The sequence below is a fragment of the Phoxinus phoxinus genome, assembly GCF_949152265.1.
Source record: "Phoxinus phoxinus genome assembly, chromosome: 20".
Lineage (NCBI taxonomy): Eukaryota > Metazoa > Chordata > Actinopteri > Cypriniformes > Leuciscidae > Phoxinus > Phoxinus phoxinus.
The window spans coordinates 24,829,214-24,851,812 of NC_136895.1; the positions used below are offsets into that span (position 1 = coordinate 24,829,214).

The 22,599-nt window shown below is 36.2% G+C and overlaps 1 protein-coding gene across 2 annotated transcripts; it reads left to right on the forward strand.

Moving 5' to 3' along the window:
- The first annotated feature begins 3,574 nt into the window (after nt 1–3,574).
- Nucleotides 3,575–12,149, forward strand: LOC306989003 (uncharacterized protein). 2 transcript variants are annotated; one of them, XR_013795545.1, is made up of 4 exons: nt 3,575–3,640; nt 5,802–5,835; nt 5,992–6,110; nt 6,801–6,843. XR_013795545.1 is itself a non-coding variant. In XM_079594267.1 (4 exons), the coding sequence occupies exons 2-4, from the start codon at nt 10,181–10,183 to the stop codon at nt 11,648–11,650; spliced, it is 759 nt and encodes a 252-aa protein (XP_079450393.1). In that variant the 5' UTR covers nt 5,992–6,110; nt 10,140–10,180; the 3' UTR covers nt 11,651–12,149. The 2 variants fall into 2 exon arrangements, 1 of the variants encoding a protein (XP_079450393.1); XM_079594267.1 differs by lacking the exons at nt 3,575–3,640; nt 5,802–5,835; nt 6,801–6,843 and adding exons at nt 10,140–10,454; nt 10,926–11,255; nt 11,496–12,149.
- Nucleotides 12,150–22,599: the final 10,450 nt, after the last annotated feature.

Genomic DNA, 22,599 nt, shown 5'->3' on the forward strand with positions numbered 1-22,599 from the left:
AAAATTATGGTTTTTAAGAATTTTTTGGTCAATTTAGTCAGCTTTTTCATTCAACCAGAAAGAAACTTTGAGAAGAAGGATAATGGAACTTGATGGTCTCTTAATGGTATCCATGCTACACTAATAATAGTAGAAAGGCTTTCCTCTGTGTAGTACATATATCCTTGCAAGTACAATTTTGCCTGTATTATTGGTGTCCCCTTCAAAAATTGCTCTTGATAAATGTTATGTTTATTGTCCCCCCCAACATTTAGGTGAAATTTTCGCCCCTGGATATAAAAAATACTCAAATCTATACAGATAGTACCAAGAATCATGAGACAGGAATAGCAGGAATTGGTGTGGTGGTTCCAGCAAGAGGAAGTTAATACAAAAACCTCTAACAAATTAGCAGTATACAGTGGAGATGGTGGCAATTTTAGTTGCATTACGTTGGGTGGAAAAAATGGAAATATACAAAGTTGTAATATGTTCAGACTCAGTATCAGCCAGTTCTTTCTGTTCAAAAAGTTGACAAGATATACTATATGAAATCCTCTACTTACAAGAATATAAAATAAAGGAGGTCAAGTTAAAATTTTAAGGGAAATGAAGAGGTGGCAAAGGAGGCGTTGAAGAATGAAAATGTAGAAATGCAAATAAGAATCAAGCAGAAGTGAAGTGCATAATCTGGGAAAAAATAAACCAAAAATGGCAAGAAATGTAGGATAAAGAGGGTAAAGGGAGACATATTTACCATATCCAAAGGAGTATCAAAGTAAAAAAGGTAAGAAGTGAAAACAGGAGAGAGGAAATTGTATTAACTAGGTTAAGGTTGGGATATTGTGCTCTAAATAAAACATTAAAAATGATAGGAACATGAACATCAGACTGGTCTATGTGAGGATTGCCAGGAAGAGGAGTCTGTGGAGCATGTCATTCTACATTGTAGAAAATAAAAGAGAGAGTTGATGGAAAATAAACTCAAGGAGCTAGGGGTGCAGGAACTCACTTTAAAAGCCATGAGCCAAAGAGAACAGGTGAGAGAACTAGAAATAGTTTATTTGAGGGAAACTGGACTTATAGGGTATGATGGAAATTATTTATTTATTTTACTTTTATGATTATTATTTATATATTTTTTTTATCCCACATCATTGTAGAATTACATTCATATCGAGTGATCCACACTCCGGAACAGATGGTGGCGGTAATGATGGATGCCAATGCCAACCCGTCGTAAAATGGTAAGAAAAAGAAAAGAAGACAACAGTCCAATAGAGAGCAAGCATCTCCGTAGTATGCTTTTGAATCGCTCTGGCGGTAGCCTACTTTCAGTTTGATTTCATAAACTGATCGGTCTGTGCAGCGCTGGTTCGTTTACATTTATTCATTTAGCAGACGCCTTTATCCAAAGCGACTTACAAATGAGAACAATATGGCAGTTAAACTAACAGTAGGACAACAGTATGTAAGTGCTACTATGACCCTTCGCAGTTTAATCTAACGTAGTTTTTTTTTTTTTTTTTTAGATAGAATGGATCAAGTGCTGCCGAAAAAGACGTCTTTAGCAGTTTCTTTAAAATGGCTACGGACTCAGCAGCTCTGGCTGAGTTAGGCAGATCATTTCTCCAGTAGGGAACAGTCATGGTAAAGGTCCGAGAGAGAGATTTTGTGCCTCTTTGAGATGGCACCACCAGACGCCGCTCACTTGCAGAGCGCAAGTTTTTGGATGGCACATAAGTCTGAAGTAATGAGTTAAGGTATAAGGGGGCAGTGCCAGGGGTTGTTCTGTAACGTCAGTGACTTGAATTTGATGCGACCGGCAACCGGCGACCACCAGTGCAATTTTGTGAGGAGAGAGTGACGTGTGCTTCTCTTCGGCTTGTTGAAGACACTCTAGCTGCAGCATTCTGGATCAGTTGCAGAGGTTTGATAGTGCAAGCTGGGAGACCAGCCAGGATTACAATAGTCCAGTTTGGATAGTTCAAGTCGGAGAGCGTCGATAAAAAGCTGCGAATTAAGAGGCTGGATATAACGTTACAACCTGAACTGAACGCGTATTCGACATGAAAATGAAGGGTATATCTGTTATTTGGACATTTCTCTATTACCATGGTAAGACAAGTTTTACAGCCTCACTTCTGGGTTCATTTTGTACCAGTTATAATCGCCTTATATTCTACAATGTATTTTCTATTTTACACGCAGGGTGTTTTCAATGACAATTGTATTTTTTTTTGCTACAGATCTCTGTTCAGGTTAGCGATAGCTAAGTGACGCAGTCAGCCCTAACCTAGAAAACCAAGTCAGTTTTTTTTAGTTCAGTCAGTGGCATGAATCAAAACCGTGTGTTCAAAGTATTGCACGTGTCTCTGTAAATCAAATGCGCGGGTCAAGCATTCCAATAGGCTTAAAATGGCCTTTGTTTGATCAAATCTTGACATCAGTGTACAATATCAGTGTGGAAAAAAATGTCCTCTATTGAGGACAATAAAGAATGAATATGAAATATAGGCCTGCACCCTTGATGTAACAGCGTCATACTAAAATCGCATACTAGCGTAGTACAACTTTTATTTCATGTCTTTTGGTGCGTTGAAGTTCTTACGAGGTGGGAAGTCGTGTTTACGACGGCAGGTGGGTTCAAGGTCACTTTCATCGTAGTAAAATCAAGATTGGGGATGTAGCCTACTTTCTCTTAATTAACTACACAAAAATACGTGTAGAAAAATAAAGGTTCTTAAACTTTAGTTGTAGAAAATTAAGAACAAATGTGCATCAGGTGTAGGCCTACATTGTTTTTTTAATAGTGATGTTACGTTCTGTGGCCGAGGCTTCGGTGAGTGTTTCAGAAATCCTGGGCTGGGCTCATTGATGGCCTAAGCTTCACTTCCGTGTGATGTTTAGGAAGCGGTCCGAATCTTGGCCCGATATTTTGACAGATAAACCCATAGGATCCTCTCAGAATATGTGGTTCCCATACGGAAAAAAAAAAAAAAAAAAAATTCCTGGCCAAAATATATTTTAAATATATGTTGTGAACAGTGAAGTTTGGTTAAATATATTTTTGAAAGTGAAAATATATTTTGTTTCAACTTTCATGTTCCAAAATATATTTCAAAATGTATTTCAAATGCAAGAAAATACATTTCCAACCGTACAGTAGCCTACATTTAGACAAAATACAAATGTGGTCATGGAACAGCGTAACTTAGCTATCAAAACTATATTTCGTATCCATAATTTAAATGTTTTAGTTTAATTTTAAACCCTTACAGGAAAAAACATTATTAATTTAATTAGTTTTCCGCATGTTGTTCACTTCACATGTCTTCCCAAAAAAATACAGAGTGACTGATCACAACAGTCAGAAGAGAAAAAAAGATTTATTAGCCTACATATTTTTATTTTTATTACTTGTTAGATTGTTTGCAGTTTTGCAATTTAATACAAGTGTAATATAACAATCATAGCGTTTAAATGTACATCAAATAAAAAAATATTTAAATATAAAAAATGGCTGGATTTACGATGTAACTAACTTAATAACTGCGTCATAATTTTCGCACGTACTTTTGGAGTAGGCTACTGCGCATGCGCCTCTTTTTGCTGTAACGGTCAACTACCAGCGACTCAGCGAGAGTTCCCAGGGAAAAAGGTATGTAAAAGCTATACATTACGTTCTAGTCATCATTTAGAATATGTTAATTGTCACTATGTATATTATGTTGTATTTTTAAGGTTTTGAAACTTTATTTTTTAGTTGAATTCCCTGTGTGGTTTATTTGCTCTCAATCTCCTAGGCGTAACGTTAGCCTAACTTACTAAGGTAAAATCTAAGATAGCGTTACGGTTTTAATTTCCATTGCTAGTTGTTTTTAATTTGAACACTTAGCAAAAACTTAATATTTGTAAAACTTTTTTAAACAGTTTCATATTTTTTTAAATTGTCAGTTAGCTAGACCAGTGTTTCCTAACCCTGCTCCTTGAGGCACACAAAAGTAAGTTAACGTTAACTATATTTTGGATGTCTCCCTGGCCTTATCGGACCCATATATTTCTGGTCTTGGAGTCTCTAACGTTACTAACGAGCTGAGTTGATTCAGGTGTGATTATGAAGAGTTGGTAAAGTCTTGGGCCGTTTCTCAATATGCGTTCTTGTCTGTACTTGTGTTCTTGTGGACTTGTGAAACGTCATCAGTCGCTGCCCAAGTACTGTCCCAATTCAAAGTTCACATCTAGCCAAGTCCAGTTCAAATCCCCGGATGTGTTCTTGATCCGCCCCTTTTACCGAGGATGCATGTAGAGGTGACTTGTGCAGACTTGAGACTGACAGGTATCCCAGAATGCATCTCGTCCCACCAGCAAGCGTCAATGGCAGAGGAGAAAACCCGCGTAATATCAAAATACTACTGTTATCGTGTCACGAAATGTAATTCTAAGAGAGTTTCAGTCGAGAATGTAGTTGTTTAAAGCTCAAATCTGTGGTTTATTTATAAAGATAGCGCCTATTTGATAAATGTATCTGACGTTTTCGGAGTTGTGAGATCCAGGCGATCACCGGGCGTTCAGCGCTCAATAACCCCGACTGGAACAGCTTTACCTCGGCTAGTGCTTCTGATGTTTGCCGCTGGCTCTGGTGTCTCTATAGCGGTTAAACATGAGATATTATTCGTCTTGTGTATATCTAACGGGCGATCTTTGGTCTCATTAATCTATAATTTGTTCCATGGCAACTCGTTTTGGCTGAGGGCAAAGTGAAGTTTCATAATTTTATATTTTTAGGCTATTTAACTTGAGCTATAGGCTATTTTAAGCTGACTTATGTTTGACTGAATTGTTTGCTTTATTTATTTTTATTTACTTATACTTTTATACTGGATATCAGATCATTAAAACTGACATTTAACAAAAAGAGTCAATTGTGTAATTTTATTTTAGGCTGACAGTTATATATTTTAAAATATATATGATATTTTTTATATTTATTTTATTATACATTCTCTTCACTGTACATGTATAATAAAATAAAATGACACAACCCCGTCTCTGTTTTTTAAATGTCAGTTTTAATGTTCAATAATGTTTCATATTTTAAAATGAAAACAAAAAGAAGCAGGGTTGCGTTTTATATTTCGTGTTGTTATAAATATATGCAGTGAAGATAATCAATGTACACGTTGGCTGAACCACATTTGTGTGGCCATTTAATGTGTTTAAGATTTTTTTTTTTAATGAAAAGAGGCAGAGTGTTGTTTTATACCATATTTCGTTTTTGTTGCCTAAAATATTCATAAAGAGATAACCGGAGTAGCCAGAGCGTGCTGAGTGACGCGATCAAGAACGCCGCTGTCCCATTTGCAGAATAACCGGACTTGCGTCCTCTCGTCCTCGGGAGTTCGTTCTCCTAAGTCGAACTTGGCAAGTCTGAACTACCAAGGACGCAAGTCCGAAGTTTGCGTACTTGGTATTGAGAAACGGCCTTGGTGTGCCTCCAGGAACATTGGGAAACACTGCGTTAATGTTAGACCATGCAGCCTCAGCCTGTCACTCATATAATCATTGCTGATTTTAATGTTAAAGATAAAACTTGTTAATTCAAACGCTTTTATCCGTTCATCATTAGAGTTGAGGTATATGCTGGTCTGGTATTAATGCTGTTTAATTTGCAAACAAATTTTTTTGTGCTGTTTTTCGAGGAACCAGTTGAGTCAATGATTCAGTTGATTATAACAAAATATACTTATTTGTTACCACCTACAGGTTTGTGTAATGTGTAATTCATTACTGTAATAATAAAACATACTTTTTATTTACAGTAGAGGAAGTGGAGACAGTTTGTGCAACGACAAGGTGAGGATAATCACGAGACCCACTTTAATAAGTAGAATAAATACTTTTTAATCATTTGTCGTCAACTATTAATTGATTTTGTTTGTCTAATTTATGAATTGATATGTTCTCTGCTCTTATGTCTTTGTTTCCATCTGTCTCTGTCTGGAACAATAGCGGATCCCGACCCATCTGCCAACACAAGACGCATCCTTATCCAGATGCTGACCGGCCCACTGGCCCAACAACTGTGCTTGTCCTGGAGAGGCTCTGACCTGAAGCTTTGGTCTGCAGAGGTACAGTATATAATGTTCATAGTCAAGTCACCTTTATTTATATAGCGCTTTATACATTATAGATTGATTCAAAACAGCTTCACCGTAATAAACAGAAAAATAACCGAATTCAAAAGACGAATAAAAAAAAAAATATATATATATACATATTTTTGTGTTTCTGTCCACTTGCGTGGACTCACAAATATGGAGTGTTCTTCTTAATCTCTAAAAAAGTGCATCTATCCATGAGTGGTCCACATGGCTTCGGTGGCTTAATAAAGGCCTTCTGAAGCAAAGCAATGCGTTTGTGTAAGAAAAATATTAATATTTAAAACTTCCTAAAGTAAAATAACTAGCTTCTGGACAAACATACAGATTCAACTTAAGTCTAATGCTACACCATGCTACTTTTGATGTCATAAGCTGCACAGTAAACTGCGTTTGGCTGAAAGCTAGAATTTTACTTAGTTACGTGTTAAATAGGGATATTTTTCTTACATAAACAGATCGCTTTGCTTTAGAAGGCCTTTATTAACCCCCAGAGCCATGTGGAGCACTTTTACTATGGATAGATGCACTTTTTTGAGCTTCAAACTGATTGTTGCAGTTTCTGCCTTTGTGAGATTTCAATATCCCTTGATTTGTAAAAGTGAAAATGCAGTGCAGAATAAAAAAAAAAGGCTAACTCTACCTTTCCTGTATTATCAGTTTCTTTCAGTGGTGCAGAGAGGTGTACTTGACAAGGCAATCAGTTAAAATATAGCTGTAATTTTTTTTCTCTTGCAGTGGCAGTCAAGAAGAGTCAAGTGTCCAAAACGGGGAAATTCACTGCTGATTCCATAATTCAGAGTTTTATCCAAATGTTCACATGTGTTATAGAGAAATAAAGTTTTTCTTCAAATGCAAGATGTGTATGTATTTTCTTGATTTTAAATATATTTATATTTTGAAAATATATTTTAAAAATGGCCATAAAATATATTTTAGGAAATATATTTCCCTATTTTAAAATATATTTTAGGAAATGTATTTCCCTATTTTAAAATATATTTTAGGAAATATATTTTTTGGCCATTTTTTGTATATTTTGAAATATATGTGAAAATATATTTTAAAATATATTTTTTTACCGTATGGGTGAGTTTTGGTTATTTATATTTTTGCTTGTTTCGGTGGAGCCAGCAAGAAAGAGAAATGCATTCATTTCAAGCCAATGGACTACTTGCACAACTACTTTTTTTTAATCTTATTGGAGACACATTTTTTCCACCTTAGAAACATTGCTAAGCTACGTAATATGCTATCAGTTTCTGATGCAGAAAAGTTAGTTCATGCATTCATGACCTCGAGACTAGATTACTGTAATGCTCTATTAGCTGGTTGTCCTGCATCCTCCGTAAACAAGCTACAGTTAGTCCAAAATGCAGCCGCTAGAGTTCTTACTAGGTCAAGAAAATATGATCATATAACACCGATCTTATCATCACTACATTGGTTACCTATAAAGTTCCGTATTAATTATAAGGTATTGTTACTGACTTATAAAGCCCTAAACGGCTTAGCTCCAGTCTATTTAACGGATCTTCTATCGCCCTATAATCCATCGCGCTCTTTAAGATCACTAAATTCGAGGCTTCTGGTCGTACCTAGGATAACTAAGTCCACCAAAGTAGGGAGAGCATTTTCACATTTAGCTCCTAAACTCTGGAATAGCCTTCCTGATACTGTTCGTTGCTCAGATTCGCTCTCCCAGTTCAAAACTAGATTAAAGACGCATCTCTTCAGCCAGGCATTCATATACATTTTATCAGTTAAATCTTAGTTAAATCCTGCCTCTAGTTCACAACCGCCAGAGGAGAACTGGCCCCCGACTGAGCCTGGGTTCTCCCAAGGTTTTTTTTTTCTCCATTAGGTCACCTGATGGAGTTTTAGGTCACCATTGGGTCCCTGATGGAGTTTTTCGTTTCCTTGCCACTGTTGCCTTTGGCTTGCTCAGTTGGGGATATTCAATTTAAGGAATCAATCAATATTACTATTGATTAGCATTACCAAACATGGACGTTTTATTATTATTTTAATTTAATACCGTGAAGCTGCTTTGATACAATCTGTATTGTGAAAAGCGCTATACAAATATTCTTGACTTGACTTGACATTTTAGGTGGCATTTGTTCAACTCAGTGACCACAGTACACAAGTAAACATAACCGGAAATAAGTGATATGTATTGTTTCCAAACGGAAATGCATCACGAAGTTCAGTGGAAGTGGTCCATAGCTGTGATATCTGCTTTTGATATTGTGTGTCTGATAGACTAGTGAGATCTGTGCATCTGGACTGCGTAGGTAGATATAATTTTATTACATTTCTTTCTTCTTTCTAATATGAAGGCTTATTGTGGATTTAAACATTTAACTTCTAAATAATTAAGCTATTTTCAGTCTATTTGTTCTGGGACTTTTTGAATCACACTGGGCAATAGTAGGTCATGATCTCTCTAGCTGACCAATATAAATTGGTCCGCAGATTTTGTGGGAGGTCCGGCATGCTTCAGCTTCCTGAGAAAGTAAAGTAGGCCTAGGCCTATCTGTTGGGCCTTCCCTACCTGGTGAGAGATGTGTGTAGGCCGATCGAGGTCAGCCGAAATGTGCAGGCCAGGAAGTTTGAAGATCTCTACGACGTCCTCCGTGTGTATGCAGAGGGCAGAATGCTCAGTGTGCTTTGATTTTTCTGAAGTCCACAATCAATTCCTTGGTTTTAGTGATATTTAAGTTAAGATTATTTTAAGAGCACCATTCTGTGAAATACTGAATCTTCCATGTCAGCTGTCTCGTTGTTGTCTGTTATCAGTCCCACTGGTGGTATCATCAGCAAACTGTGGTATTGCTACGATGAATGGGGGAACAGTCATTGGTGAAGAGGGAGTAGAGGATGGGACTAAGAACACATTCCTGTGGATGAGTGTTTGAATTTCTTGATGGATAGAATTTGAAAGATGACATTTTTTTCTTATCGAAAGTAACAAAACTCAGAGCTTATTGTGATTATTGGTGATTAAAGCTACAATTTTTTTATTTATTTTTTTGCCGCTAGGGGTTGGTAACCTCTTTAAATAACAAAGGCGTATGTTGATGACGCATAAGAGGAATTATGGAACTTGCCGTCATGCCGATGAATCTAAAAATGTTTATGGATGAGTGAATACATTGATGTTGTTATCATGACTGTGTGAGGCAGGGCACGATTGCAAATGAGAGACGGATATCAGCGCCACATGCGAGTCCCGCGGATATAAAGGAATAAGGACATTTCGGACGTGGAGCTCTCGGCATCTCGAAAACGCCACGCCGATATTGATCCTCGTTTTAGTTCTCCTTTTGTCCCAAAGTCTGCTTGTCATGGTCCATAATGTTTGAACGAAACAACAACGTGAGCGTGCCGCTAGACGTAACGCAGTTATCCACATCTGTCGCCATGGTCACTATGGCAGTATGAGCGGAAACCAGGGATAACGCGAATATTACATCATTGACAGGCGGCAAGTGGGAAAGGACGACAGGGATGAGTCATTATTTAAAATTTGAATTTCTCTGAAATTAAAAATCTTTGGGAACTTTTGGGATATTGCAAGTACACAACTGCAGAAAATATATCACACTGTGTAAGTGTTTTTTGCATATTATAGCTTTAATGGAGATTAGGTTACATTAAACATGAGTCTCAATGTATTATTTTTCATGGGTAATGGATGTAATATTCATAAATACTTTTTTGCATGAATTCACAAATATATATATATTAAGAAAGAGTGTGTAAATGAATCATGATGTGTGTTGTATGATGTTCATTAAGTTAAGATTGTCCACGAGACTCATGTATGTTTGTGTGATGAGTGAATGTGCAAATCAGTGATGTTCTTCTGCTTTTTGTTCGCATGTTACATTATGAATCCAGACGCACAATCTTTATTATAGGTAGAAAAATATTTTCACAGCGTTTTCCTGTTTAGTATTTTAACTTACAGTTCACTGTTGATTTCTTCTTCAGGTGCATCATGTGTTGATACTGACAGTGTGTCAGTGTTTGTGATGGAGGGAGATTCAGTCACTCTAAACACTGGTGTTGAAACAAACCAAGGTCAAAACTCATGGTATTTCAAGGACACTCGCATTGCTAAAAGAAATGGAGATTACATCTGTACAGATGTTCAGTGTAAAGATGGAGATGAGAGATTCAGAGACCGACTGAAGCTGGATCATCAGACTGGATCTCTGACCATCACAAACATCACAAGCACAGACTCTGGAGAATATAAACTACACATCAGCGACAGTGAAAAGATCTTCAGTGTTGCTGTTCATGGTGAGTCGTTGTTTAAAAGACAATGTAAAATCGCATCATAAATGTGTTTAGTTTTTTTTCCTTTAGGCTACCTGTATATTAATTCACATACATCATGCAGATAATTTCTTAATTATTTTTCTAAATAAAAAAAAAAAAACAAGATTTAACTACAAATTTAGTTCAGTGTTATTTAAAACTGAATCATTACCAGTGGTGATCTGTTAGTTTTGCAGTTGTGCTCTGGGAATACGGGCAGTTTCTTATACAAAACAATCTCTTCTATAAGAGAATAGGTTATCTTAGATAAATATTTAATGTAAAACAAGAGTGTAAAATGTGTTCATAATCATGAAAGTTGGATAAATGTTGCTTGTCAGATTTAAAGTCAAGAAATGCTTGTGCAATCATGTTCATGTTCACAGCTCTCTCATGTTGTGTAGATGGTTTTTCAGCAAAAGATCCTCCAGCATCTGTTGGTGTGTGTTTCAGGAGTTCCTGCTGCTGAACGAGATGAAATGAAGAGTAAGTCCGTGAAGGAGGGAGAATCTGTTACTTTAGATCCTGGTGAAACAAAAAGCACAAACAATGTGATGACGTGGCATTTTAATGACATTCTCATCGCTGAAATCACTGGAGATCAGAGTAAGATCTGTACAGATGTTCAGTGTAAAGAGAGATTCAGAGACAGACTGAAGCTGGATCATCAGACTGGATCTCTGACCATCACACACACCAGAACTGAAGACTCTGGAGAATATAAACTACTGGTAAACTGCAGCAGCATTACCATTGCAAAGAGCTTCATGGTTTCTGTCATCGGTGAGTATAATTCTATGTATTTCATTTTCAAATTCATTTGAAATCAATTCAAGAGGAGAGCTTTGACATAATGTTATAATATAATATATTATAAGTAATGCATATTACCCACACCATTCTTTGATAGTCTCAGTCTTGTCTCATATCAATCACATTTGTAATTGGATGTAGAACTTCCAACTTTAAATCAATACAACACTACTCTCTAGTAACAATGACTGTCTGTCTGTCTGTCTCTAGCTGTTCCAGGTTCAGGTCTGTCTGCAGGTGCTGTAGCAGGAATATGTGCTGCTGCTGTGGTTATTTCTTGTCTGATGGTCATTGCTGCCTGGGCTGTTTACAGAAACCACATTTTTTTTCACCGTGTTCTCAGGGAACAGACAGCTAGCGGATAGTGAGGAGATGTTTGCTATATGTGACAAAAAAAAAAATTGTCCTAAAAATACTTGACGCCGCTTAGAGCACCTTTACTGCCATATTTACATTGCTAGCTAGCTTGTTTCATGTGTCTAATGTGAAGAAAACAGCCAGCATATCATTACTATTACATAAAGTCGTTTTTTTTTTTCAAACTGTTATTTTCACAACAAAAATAACCCCTTATTGCCACTTGATTCAGTATGATTCAGCACATAACGTTTCATAACTGAATAGGGTCAACTATTAGCTGTAATCCATGCCTTAAAGGATTAGTTCACTTCAGAATGAAAATTTCCTGATAATTTACTCAAACTCAAACTTATGTTCAAAACATTCCAGGATTTTTCTCCATATAGTGACTTCAATGGGGTCCAACGGGTTGAAGGTCCAAATGTCAGTGTCAATGCAGCTACAAAGGCTCTACACGATCCCAGCCGAGGAATAAGGGTCTTATTTAGCCAAAGCATCTGTCATAAAAAAAAATATATATATATGTATCTTTTTTTTTTTAATGGCAGATCGTTTCGCTTGATAAGACCCTTATTCCTCGGCTAAGATCGTGTAGAGCCTTTGTAGCTGCATTGACACTGACATTTGAACCTTCAACCCGTTGGACCCCATTGAAGTCACTATATGGAGAGAAATCCTGGAATGTTTTCCTCAAAAACCCTAATTTTTTTCCACTGAAGAAAGACATGAACATCTTGGATGATGTGTGGGTGAATAAGTTAATAGGAAATTTTAACTCTGAAGCACTTTGAGTTTGAGAAAGGCGCATTACAAATAAAATGTATTATTTATATAATTAACTGGATTTATTAAAGGGAGTTATAGTTCAGAATAAGGTTGATTTATTACTTTTTATAATAACTCCATGCCTGAAGACAAACCACAGTTCTTAATACTATTCGTAGATGAAAAACAAGCATTAGACGGGGTGAAGTGTTAATTTCTCTTGCCCACACTGTCATTTTGGTTTTAAAACACCAACTGGATGAAAATACTCTATAAATCCCCTGTAGCCTCCGTTAATAAAATCATCTCAAAGGTACTCAAGGATGCCTGTTGCCTTCTATTGTATTTGCACTTTATTAGCTACTGAAATACTGGCAGCGGCAATTAGGCAATCCTTTAGTATCTCTGGGATTTAATCATATGCATACTGCCATAAAATAAGCTCATATGCAGATGACATACTTTTATATATTACAAATGCATCTTTCTTCCCATCAATACACAAACTCATTAACTGTTTTAGCAGGGTGTCTGGCTACTCATTTTGCACAAAATCTGAGATACCCTGTTTACCTCTCTTACAAGAAAAAAAAAAAAAACCTTGACTGATAGATCAAACTGACTTTTTTTTCGTAAAAACTGTAGAATGACATTCATTAACATGAACATTTCCCGCAAAACTTAATTACCTTTTTTTCATGATTCCTGTGATTCAACCCCCAGGTTGGTTCTCCTCTCTGGATAGTGCAATAAGAAGCCTTGTATAAAACTATATCCAACTTGCAGAAGCAAAAAGCAATAAGGAGGATCTGGAACCCCTTCATTTTTTTATTTTCTTTCTCAGCAACTAATATATCTATCACTCGACCCATAACCTAAATTCGATTTGACTAAACAGAGAAGATACATTTACGACACTACTAGGTATTAAAGCTCTACCATTCATAGACCAATCTTTAAAAATGGATCTTGGTTACAAAAATAACATTGGCATCACTACAACATTAACAATGTATTAAACTACAGCCTATTACTATCAAATCGTATCCTACTATGTCTTTTATTAACCAAAATATGAACAAAATAAACACTGACCTGACAACTTGACTTAAACATGAACCTAAAATATAACACTCACCCCTAGGGAACAAAGCTTGACAAGAAACATTAGGGCTATTTATACACCTAAAGTCTACAAATAAAAGACATACACATGAATCAAAACTGAGTGTGTCCTAAGCTAGTATTACGTGGAGATTTATCTACACTGGTCAAACATCAATAACAATTTATACTTCTTGCACAAACTTCGTACTTGACTGAAAAAAAAAAACTTCAAACAGACCTCTGCCTCAATCGGCTAATAACACAATGCAATATGGAAAAACATTGGTCTACATTCCTTTAATATCGATACCTCATATGTATTTACTGTGAAATAATCAGTGACTATCCTCTGTTCACCCTTCTGCGCTCAGATAAACACAATGGTAGCGTGCAGTGCAAGACTGCCAGACTTAGCTTATTTCCACAGTCTGTTACAATACTTAACTCACATTAACGACACAGATATGCTGGCTGTTGGACTGACTCAATCACATATGCTGTTATTCCTTATGCTGCTACTTTTGTGCAATATTTCAGTGCCTTCAGCAACAAAGCACATTTCGCCATCCACGGGTGCCTGTTTACATGAATGTATGTACATGTGACTGTTTACATCCAATGTTACTGTGCAATACACCCGCTGTGAATGTATTTAATTTGTGCCTGTACTTTACACATTGAGCATTAGTGTTATGTTTATCTCTTTCCCTTAATTGTGTTTTTTTGTTTGCTTCCTTTCAATTGTATGTGGCAGCTTTTTTTAATAAAGTTATTTTTAAAAGATAAAAACATACAGTATTTTTTCTTTCGAGACATTTGCAGTTGTAAAGGGGTCAGCATATTTAATATAATTTTTAACATAAAAGATATAGCCAAAATTGCGCAAACACTGCTACAAAAAAAGACAACCCATATATCAGTAATGCGAGGAACAACGCAGCACATTACCAGCAATATAATTATAAGTGCTTGACGTTATTCAGTATAAATGTTTTACTTCGGCTACTAAAGTGTTCAGTCACCAGCTGTGGGCGATTAACTCAAGTTTCTTGTCATTTGCACTATAATACCTATTAATGCACTTATGTGGTTTGTCATTAGTTTTTTTGTCCTGTCTGTTTTTAATATTTTTATAACTAATTGAACTGCCTGTTTTTACTGAAATAAGACGGGCATTGTCACAGACGCCATCAAACTGTGATGCATGAGCTCTCTACATACTTTTCTGTCAATACTTCAGTGTAAATCATGTTATAGCTCAATTTCCACACTATGGTGAACAAATATCTTCAGATATGACTGATCATTATTAGGTCCCTTGTTGGAATTAAGTTGAAATGTTAAGTTTAATAAATGGTTAAAAAAAGAAAAGAAAAAAGCATGATATTTATGAGGTTCTGATCTGATTAGTATGATATGATATAACTATACTATTGCCGCATTCTGAATTCTTTCTTTTAATTTGGTGTCATTTCATGCATGTGAGGATGAAGACCTTTAAACATTACATTTCTTCTGTTTTGGTTATCAAATCTGTTCACGTTCAGATAACAGGTTTTATAAATGTCATCATGGTGCTGATTTTTATGTAAATGTTAGCCTATAAGAAAAGAAACTTCTGTGGGGATCATGTCAAAATCCTGCAACACCGCCTCAGTAAGAGACAGCAACGGTGTGCCTTGTTCAGAGCAGAACATCTTCCGATTGTGTCTTTGTTTTTAATAATTCATTAGCTCAGGAAAAAGGTATGCCTATATGAACATTATTTTCTTACAATGGAAATGAGCTTGAAAGAGTGTATGTTCATGTGATAAATGCCATTAAAACTGGTCTGATTAACTAACGGCTGAAATCTGTGAATTTGTCATGATTTTCGAGTTCTTTTTATCAGAAATAACTGAGCTAAACTAACACTAAATCATGTGTAGATTGATCATTGTGTATCTCTACATTGCACTGATGAACTAAACTTTGGTCTTTAATATTTTAGGATTCAACCTTTGACCTTTACTCAAGCTACATTTACATTTATTCATTTAGCAGACGCTTTTATCCAAAGTGACATACAAATGAGAACAATAGAAGCAGTTACACTAACAGTAGGACAACAAAATGCAAGTGCTATACCCTTCTCAGTTTAATCTAACGCAGAACACGTGAAGTTTTTTTTATTTTTAAAATAAATAGCAGTTTTTTGAAAATGGCTACGGACTCAGCAGCTCTGGTTGAGTTATGTAGATCATTCCTCCAGCGGGGAACAGTCACGGTAAAGGTCCGAGAAAGAGATTTTGTGCCTCTTTGACATGGCACCACAAGTGCCCCTGTCTTCGCAAGGTTTAGTTGAAGGTGCTGGTCCTTCATCCAGCCAGATATGTCTGTCAGACAGGCTGAGCCAAGCTAACTGGCTGTTCAACTCATTCATTAACAATATGAACACAATATCTAATCAGTTTTCAAAGCTTTTACTTTTCTTTTCATGTAGTCATAATTGGATGAAAGTAAAGGCTATTCTAAAACATTGCTGGTTAGAACACTAGATGGCGCTCCAGTAGTACACTATGCATACTGCTTTTAGTATACTCAATGTTTAAATTAAATAGGCTACTGGGCAAATCATATCAAGTTCAAACAACGGTATGTGTGATGCTGTTCTTACAACAACAGCAAAAAATACAATGGTAAATAGCAACAGTTATTATTGTTACTACAGTAAAATTGTAGCAGGCAAGTTTATTTATATATACTATATAGCCTATCTGATTTGGGCCGCTGCCCTGATCTCTTCTAGCTGGTGCGAGTTATGGCAGGCATAATAGCTAAAAGCATCTTCGTGAACCCTTGGTATTTGTAGTTGATGTGATCCCAATGATCCGAGTGATCTGTTGAGTTTATATTCAGTGAGCATATCTGCAATGAATTGCGATCTGAGGCCATTGAGTGATTTATATACCAGTAATAATACTTTAAAATCAATCCTAAATGTAACTGGAAGTCAGTGTAAAGACCTGAGGACTGCTATGATATGTTCATATTTTCATATTTATGTTCATATGTGAGGTGTTGACTAATTTTCACTTAAAATCACGCATCCCACTCTGGGACCCTGTCATGTAGTGTGTTGTCGAGAGGCCTGGGAGAAGTTTAGGAAGGCTCAGTACAAAGGAGTAGTTTTCCTAATGCCGATTGTAATTTATTTGACACGCTGCATTTCACAAAAAGTACCCAAAACAACAAAAAATACAAACTTGATACAACATATACTAGTGCTAAAAACACACACACACAAATATCTGCATGTCTCACCTCAGACATATTCAAACGTTTGCACCTTATACAGGATGCAATGCAACCTCTCCCCCAAACACAGACAATGGTTTAAATACACAAGCTTAACACTAGTGGGCCGTGACACTCATCACTGCATCCACACACACACACACCACTGCATTCAACAGCAGAACATTGTCACATAAATAATATAAGTAACATTCAAAAACTAATTTCTGACATGCAATCATCATGATACAAACAAGCACAACATACAACCACAAACATCAAACACGTAACACATCATAGCACTCATGTCTCTCTCCAACTTGAAAAATGGTACGTTCTGCCTATTCGCACAACCAGAGCCCACCCCCAAAGCACTGGCTCAGACAGGTAAGATCTAACATGTGCTATAATATGAAAAATTACACAATGAAGAAATAATTTAAAACAAACAATGGCTCTCTATTATCCTTCAAAACATTAAAGGCACACTATGCAAGATTTGAGGTCACATACATAAACAACATATGAAGCAGCCTCTATGGAAGACACTAACACACATTTCAGACGTGAATCATGGCAGAGTCGAGGAAGAAAGCGCGGTCGGAATAGTCAAGGAAAAGAAAACGTGAGTGGTATTTACGACAGTAACGATAAATACAAGTACTCTAGGGGTCGCTGTTTGAGAAAAACGGAAACTGCATAGTGTGTCTTTAACAGGTTGAACACTTGATGTTGTCCATCCCCATATACATTGTCAACATACAATAAATAATAAACTATTCATGCAAACTATTAATTCCAAGTATATTCAAAATAGCACTGGCACTCTAGTGATGTCGTCATTAACCTTGTTCATGTTTTATTTTACTACCTGGATATACTGTAAAGTATCAACGTCTTAAAAAGAGATGACTTTTACAAAATAAACATTTGAGTGGCAGTTAAATATCATCATAATGTTTTTGTTTTTCTCCCTCTGTGTCAGACAAAGTTTCTCATCTTGGTTTAATATTTCCTTAGATTAAAGAGTCACACAAAGCAGTTCATAAAGCGAGAAGCAACTCTTCACCTACACACTAAACACACTCTGAATGCCCACTCTCACCTAAATGCTGTTTGTCCAACAGATCAAACCATATTTCTGATGAAAACCGACCACAGCAGCTTTCAGTTTGACTCGGAAGATGAACCTCAGTGAAATGCTACTGTGAGATGCCAGATGCTTTTCATTTGGTTTAAATTAGTTTTTTCCATTCTGAGAACTGCCTTTCAAAAACTATAAATGTTAAATGATAACAATGAAGAATGTTTACTACAGTTAAAGAACAATTGAAGCCTTAATGAGTGCCAGAAGAGCATTGTGTGTGTGTGTGTGTGTGTGTGTGTGTGTGTGTGTGTGTGTGTGTGTGTGTGTGTGTGTGTGTGTGTGTGTGTGTGTGTGTGTGTGTGTGTGTGTGTGTGTGTGTGTGTGTGTGTGTGTGTGTGTGTGTGTGTGTGTGTGTGTGTGTGTGTGTGTGTGTGTGTGTGTGTGTGTGTGTGTGTGTGTGAGGAAGGTCGTCAGATTCTGTCGGGGGAGGAGTATTCACGTACTAGATGAACGTGTTTCAGCAAAAAGTTTATCAGACTTTTCACTAAACTATTGAAGAAAATGTTTCACACGCTTGTTTTGTTCGGTTTGAGTTGGTGGAACCTAATTGGTGAGTTATAAAAACATTTCTACTTAATTTATTCTCCGTTTAAGGGTAATAAAGCTGCATTTTCTTATTTTCATCTACTTTTATTTGATGAATAATTATTGTGGGATCTACCAACTTTGGATACAGGTCTCTGCTTGTGATCAGAAACTTAAAATGTGATTTCTAGACCTGGAATAGTGATGAAAATTTAACAAGTTATGAAAAATAACGGAAATTGTTACCGTGAATATAAATATTTCTGGCAGCTTGCAAATCCTCCCTAGAAATATATTTATTATAAACTTGTAACTTCTTTTGTATCATTACGATGGTTTTCAGTTCACATTTAAATGTTATAAACTAGAACTGATTTCAAGCTTTGTAAACTAACAGGAGTTTTACTCTGTTCCTCTTCATGTTCTCCAGGTGTGTTTGGTGATTCAGTGTCAGTGATGGAGGGAGATTCTGTCACTCTAAACACTGATGTTACTGAAATACCTGAAGATGAAGACATACTGTGGGCATTTGGAGCTGAAAACTCTCTCATAGCTAAAATCTTAAGAAATAACCAAATCTTCCCCACATCTGATGTTCCTGATGGGAGATTCAGAGACAGACTGAAGCTGGACGATCAAACTGGATCTCTGACCATCACACACACCACAACTGAACATACTGGAGTTTATCAACTACTGATAAATGGAGCGAAACGATCGTCAAAAACATTCAGTGTTTCTGTCTATGGTGAGTAGAGATCATTCATCCTGTCCTTCACAAATTGTTGTTTTATTAAAGGGATTGTTCATTGTAACACAAATGCATGCTCTATATTGAGCTTAACTTATACCCAGAATATTTATTTAACTGTTTAATAATTTCATAATTTAAGATGACAGAATCACTCATTGACTATCAACGCACTACACAAAATATTGTTGATTTGTATCTATATTTTTGTTTATTCTCTCATTTTCCAGCTCGTCTCCCTGTTCCTGTCATCATCCGTAACTCTTCACAATGTTCTTCATCATCATCATCATCAAATTGTTCACTGGTGTGTTCATCAGTGTTGAATGTGAGTGATGCGAGTCTCTCCTGGTACGCAGGAATCAGTGTATTGTCCAGCATCAGTGTGTGTGATCTCAGCATCAGTCTCTCTCTACCTCTGGAGGTGGAATATCAGGATAAAAACACCTACAGCTGTGTGCTGAACAATCCCATCAGCAACCAGACCACACATCTGGACATCAACACACTCTGCCACACATGTGCAGGTACCACAGCACTGATGATATATGTGTGTATTTACTGACCTGATACATTAACTTACTGTACATTATTGTCTGTTTCTCTTTGTCATTACAACCTCTTCATAGAGCCTTCAAACCCCCTACTCGCAGTGTCTCTGATAGTGTTGATCTCTGCTGGATCTCTGATGATTGTTGCAGGATTTTGGATATTCTGCATCTGCAGGAAAAACAGAAAAACAGATCAAGAAGGCAAGTGTTACTTACTGATTCAAACAAGTATTATTAAAATACTCTAATAGGGGTGGTGGGCAATATACCGTTAGCCTAATGATTAAGTCGAAATGTGTCAACCGGTAGAGATTTTGGACTATCATCTCTATCGCGGTTAAACTCATGTGACGGTGCCGACTTGCCGTGCTGCACAAAAGCTTTTTATTTGAATACTGTTTTTAGACTTGCAGTTTAAAAACAAGTTATTTTAAACCGTTCAAGCGTGAAAGAACAGCATAAAGCACTGAAAGGGAACGCGTGCCTGTCTGAGGTATTTCTGACCGCTGTCTGAGAGAAGCGCGTGCACATAAAGCCGTACTAAACTGAGTTCTGCTTGGCGTCTTAAAAGCCTTGAATGGTCAAATACACACACTTCAAAATGCCTGTCTTTGGAAGTATCCTTGTAGACACAGTAGTCTTAAATTGGTGATGAAAATGATGAGATTTCAATGGTATCAAAAACGTTGATATCATAGGCTAACCTTATTTATAGCAAAAAAGAGCTACAGTGTATTGTGATAAATATTATCATGAAAGAAAATTACTCGTATCATAATATAAGATTCTGGTCATATCGTCCTCCCCTATAGTACTCTAAATATTTTAATTGAATGACAGAGTTACTCATCATTTTTGTAGTTCAGCCTCTAGTTTATTTTCCAAACTAATGTTATTGTGTTTGGCAACTTCTGTAGATTACAATTAGCCTATATCAGAATATATATATCCATGCAAAAAATAAAATAAAATTCAAACTGCATTAAAACTCACTGGTAATACAAACCCAGAAATGCACATCTTCATTAATTCAAAAATAAAACAAATAAACCCAATTTATTAACATTATCTATGTAAAAAGGCAAACTGCCAGTGTTCAAACATAAACATATACACATATAAATCTCTATATATGATGTTGTTTCACTGGTGGGTGACAGCATGAGTTTCAATGAAAATTGTTTATCTAAAATTGTCTATACATTTTTTTTTAATAATTAGTATTGCATACTCTGCTAAGGAATTTTTTGTGTGCGTAAAACAGATATAATCTTAATGTTTTTGTTTTTTTTAAATTGCAGGATTCATTATTTTAATAAATTATGCTTTAACACACATTTGAGCTTGATAATACATATTTTGTGAAGAAAAAGAATTGGTTCATTATGAGTTTTTCTGTTTTAATGCATCTGTCATTATTGCAGAAACTGCTGTGACTCGTGCAGAGGAGATCACTTATGCAGATCCAGTGTTCTACAAAAGAAACACACGTAAATGGGTAAGATAATTTATTCTCTGTGTCCGTCTCATTTCAGCAGCGAGTCGGATTTAGATGTGTCTGTGCTTGTGCCGTTGTCTGTATAATGAAATCACACACTTACAAACATGTCAGAAATGTATAAAAGGCATAATCATCATTCAATATGAAAAACACAACTAAAATCTGCCATGTCTATGAATGTAGTTGCAAAAGAAGTGTTTACTACAATTATTTTAATTTTAAATAACGGTTTCTCAGATTCCATTTAAACAACTGATAAACAGTTGCTTAACAGTCACAGTATCAGTACACAGTAAAAAATAATCCTGTAAAAAAACGGCAAACTACTGGCAGCTGTGGTTGCCAGCATCATACCGTAAAAATACAGTATGTCACTGTTTTTGAAATAAACAGCTAAATACCGTTTTGTCAGCTACAGTATAACTGTAATTTAACAGCATATAGCTTTTAAACATTAACAGTAACACGGCGTATTTTTACGGGATTATTTTTTACAGTGATTCCGCGTACCGGCAGATCGCAAAAAGTCCTGCATCTGTCCTTTTTGGATATTGAAATTGAAACTGTTGATTAACAGTCTCTCGGTCTCACTCGTGCAAACAGGTTCATATTTTTAGATGCAATGTAGAGCAAAGTTACTACATTGCTCAACGAGACTGCCATTGGCAGCGACAGCATATCCAATGGAACATGTCAGTACGGTGGCCAAGAGAGCTCAACCTCAACGCGCTGCAACTGAAGAAAACACATACAAATAGAAAAACACCTGGAATTTAAGAAAACATCTTCATCAGTTTCACAACACATGTGTGCTCCAAATACTCACAACACAACCAAATACAGAAACGTGCTGCAAAAGTTCACAACTCAACCAAATTAGATGTTTGATGGTGTTTCCTAGATGCTTCATGTTCAAAAAGCAATGATCACTGTTATTTGACCAAAAAAAAAAACTACTTTATTTCACATTGAACCTCAATCAGTCTTCTAAAATTAATTTGCCTTGTTTTGAATATTGTATTATTTTATCTTGTGATGCATTTTACAGAAAGTCAAAGAGGAGGATCATGTGGATTATGCACCTATCTCAACGAGATGATCAAACTTCAGTCTTCCTCTGAGTAGAAGATCCAGCTGAATGATCATTTCACTATAGGAACCTCCTGAGACAACCGCTGAGTCTATGGTTGAGCTCTGGGATTGGTGAGAAGCATTACTAACTCTCCAATGAATGTAGCACAAATTCCGTCCATAAAAAAACCTTAATATTTTTATTTTCAGCAGGATATTTTTCAGTATGATCAAGAAATCCCAGCAGACGGAAGGATAAT

Coding starts and splice junctions, on each gene's coding strand:
- LOC306989003 (XM_079594267.1), top strand. CDS start 10,181: ATGGAGGGAGATTCAGTCACTCTAAACACTGGTGTTGAAACAAACCAA. Junction 10,455..10,925: donor CTTCAGTGTTGCTGTTCATG/GTGAGTCGTTGT, acceptor TGTGTGTTTCAG/GAGTTCCTGCTGCTGAACGA. Junction 11,256..11,495: donor CTTCATGGTTTCTGTCATCG/GTGAGTATAATT, acceptor GTCTGTCTCTAG/CTGTTCCAGGTTCAGGTCTG.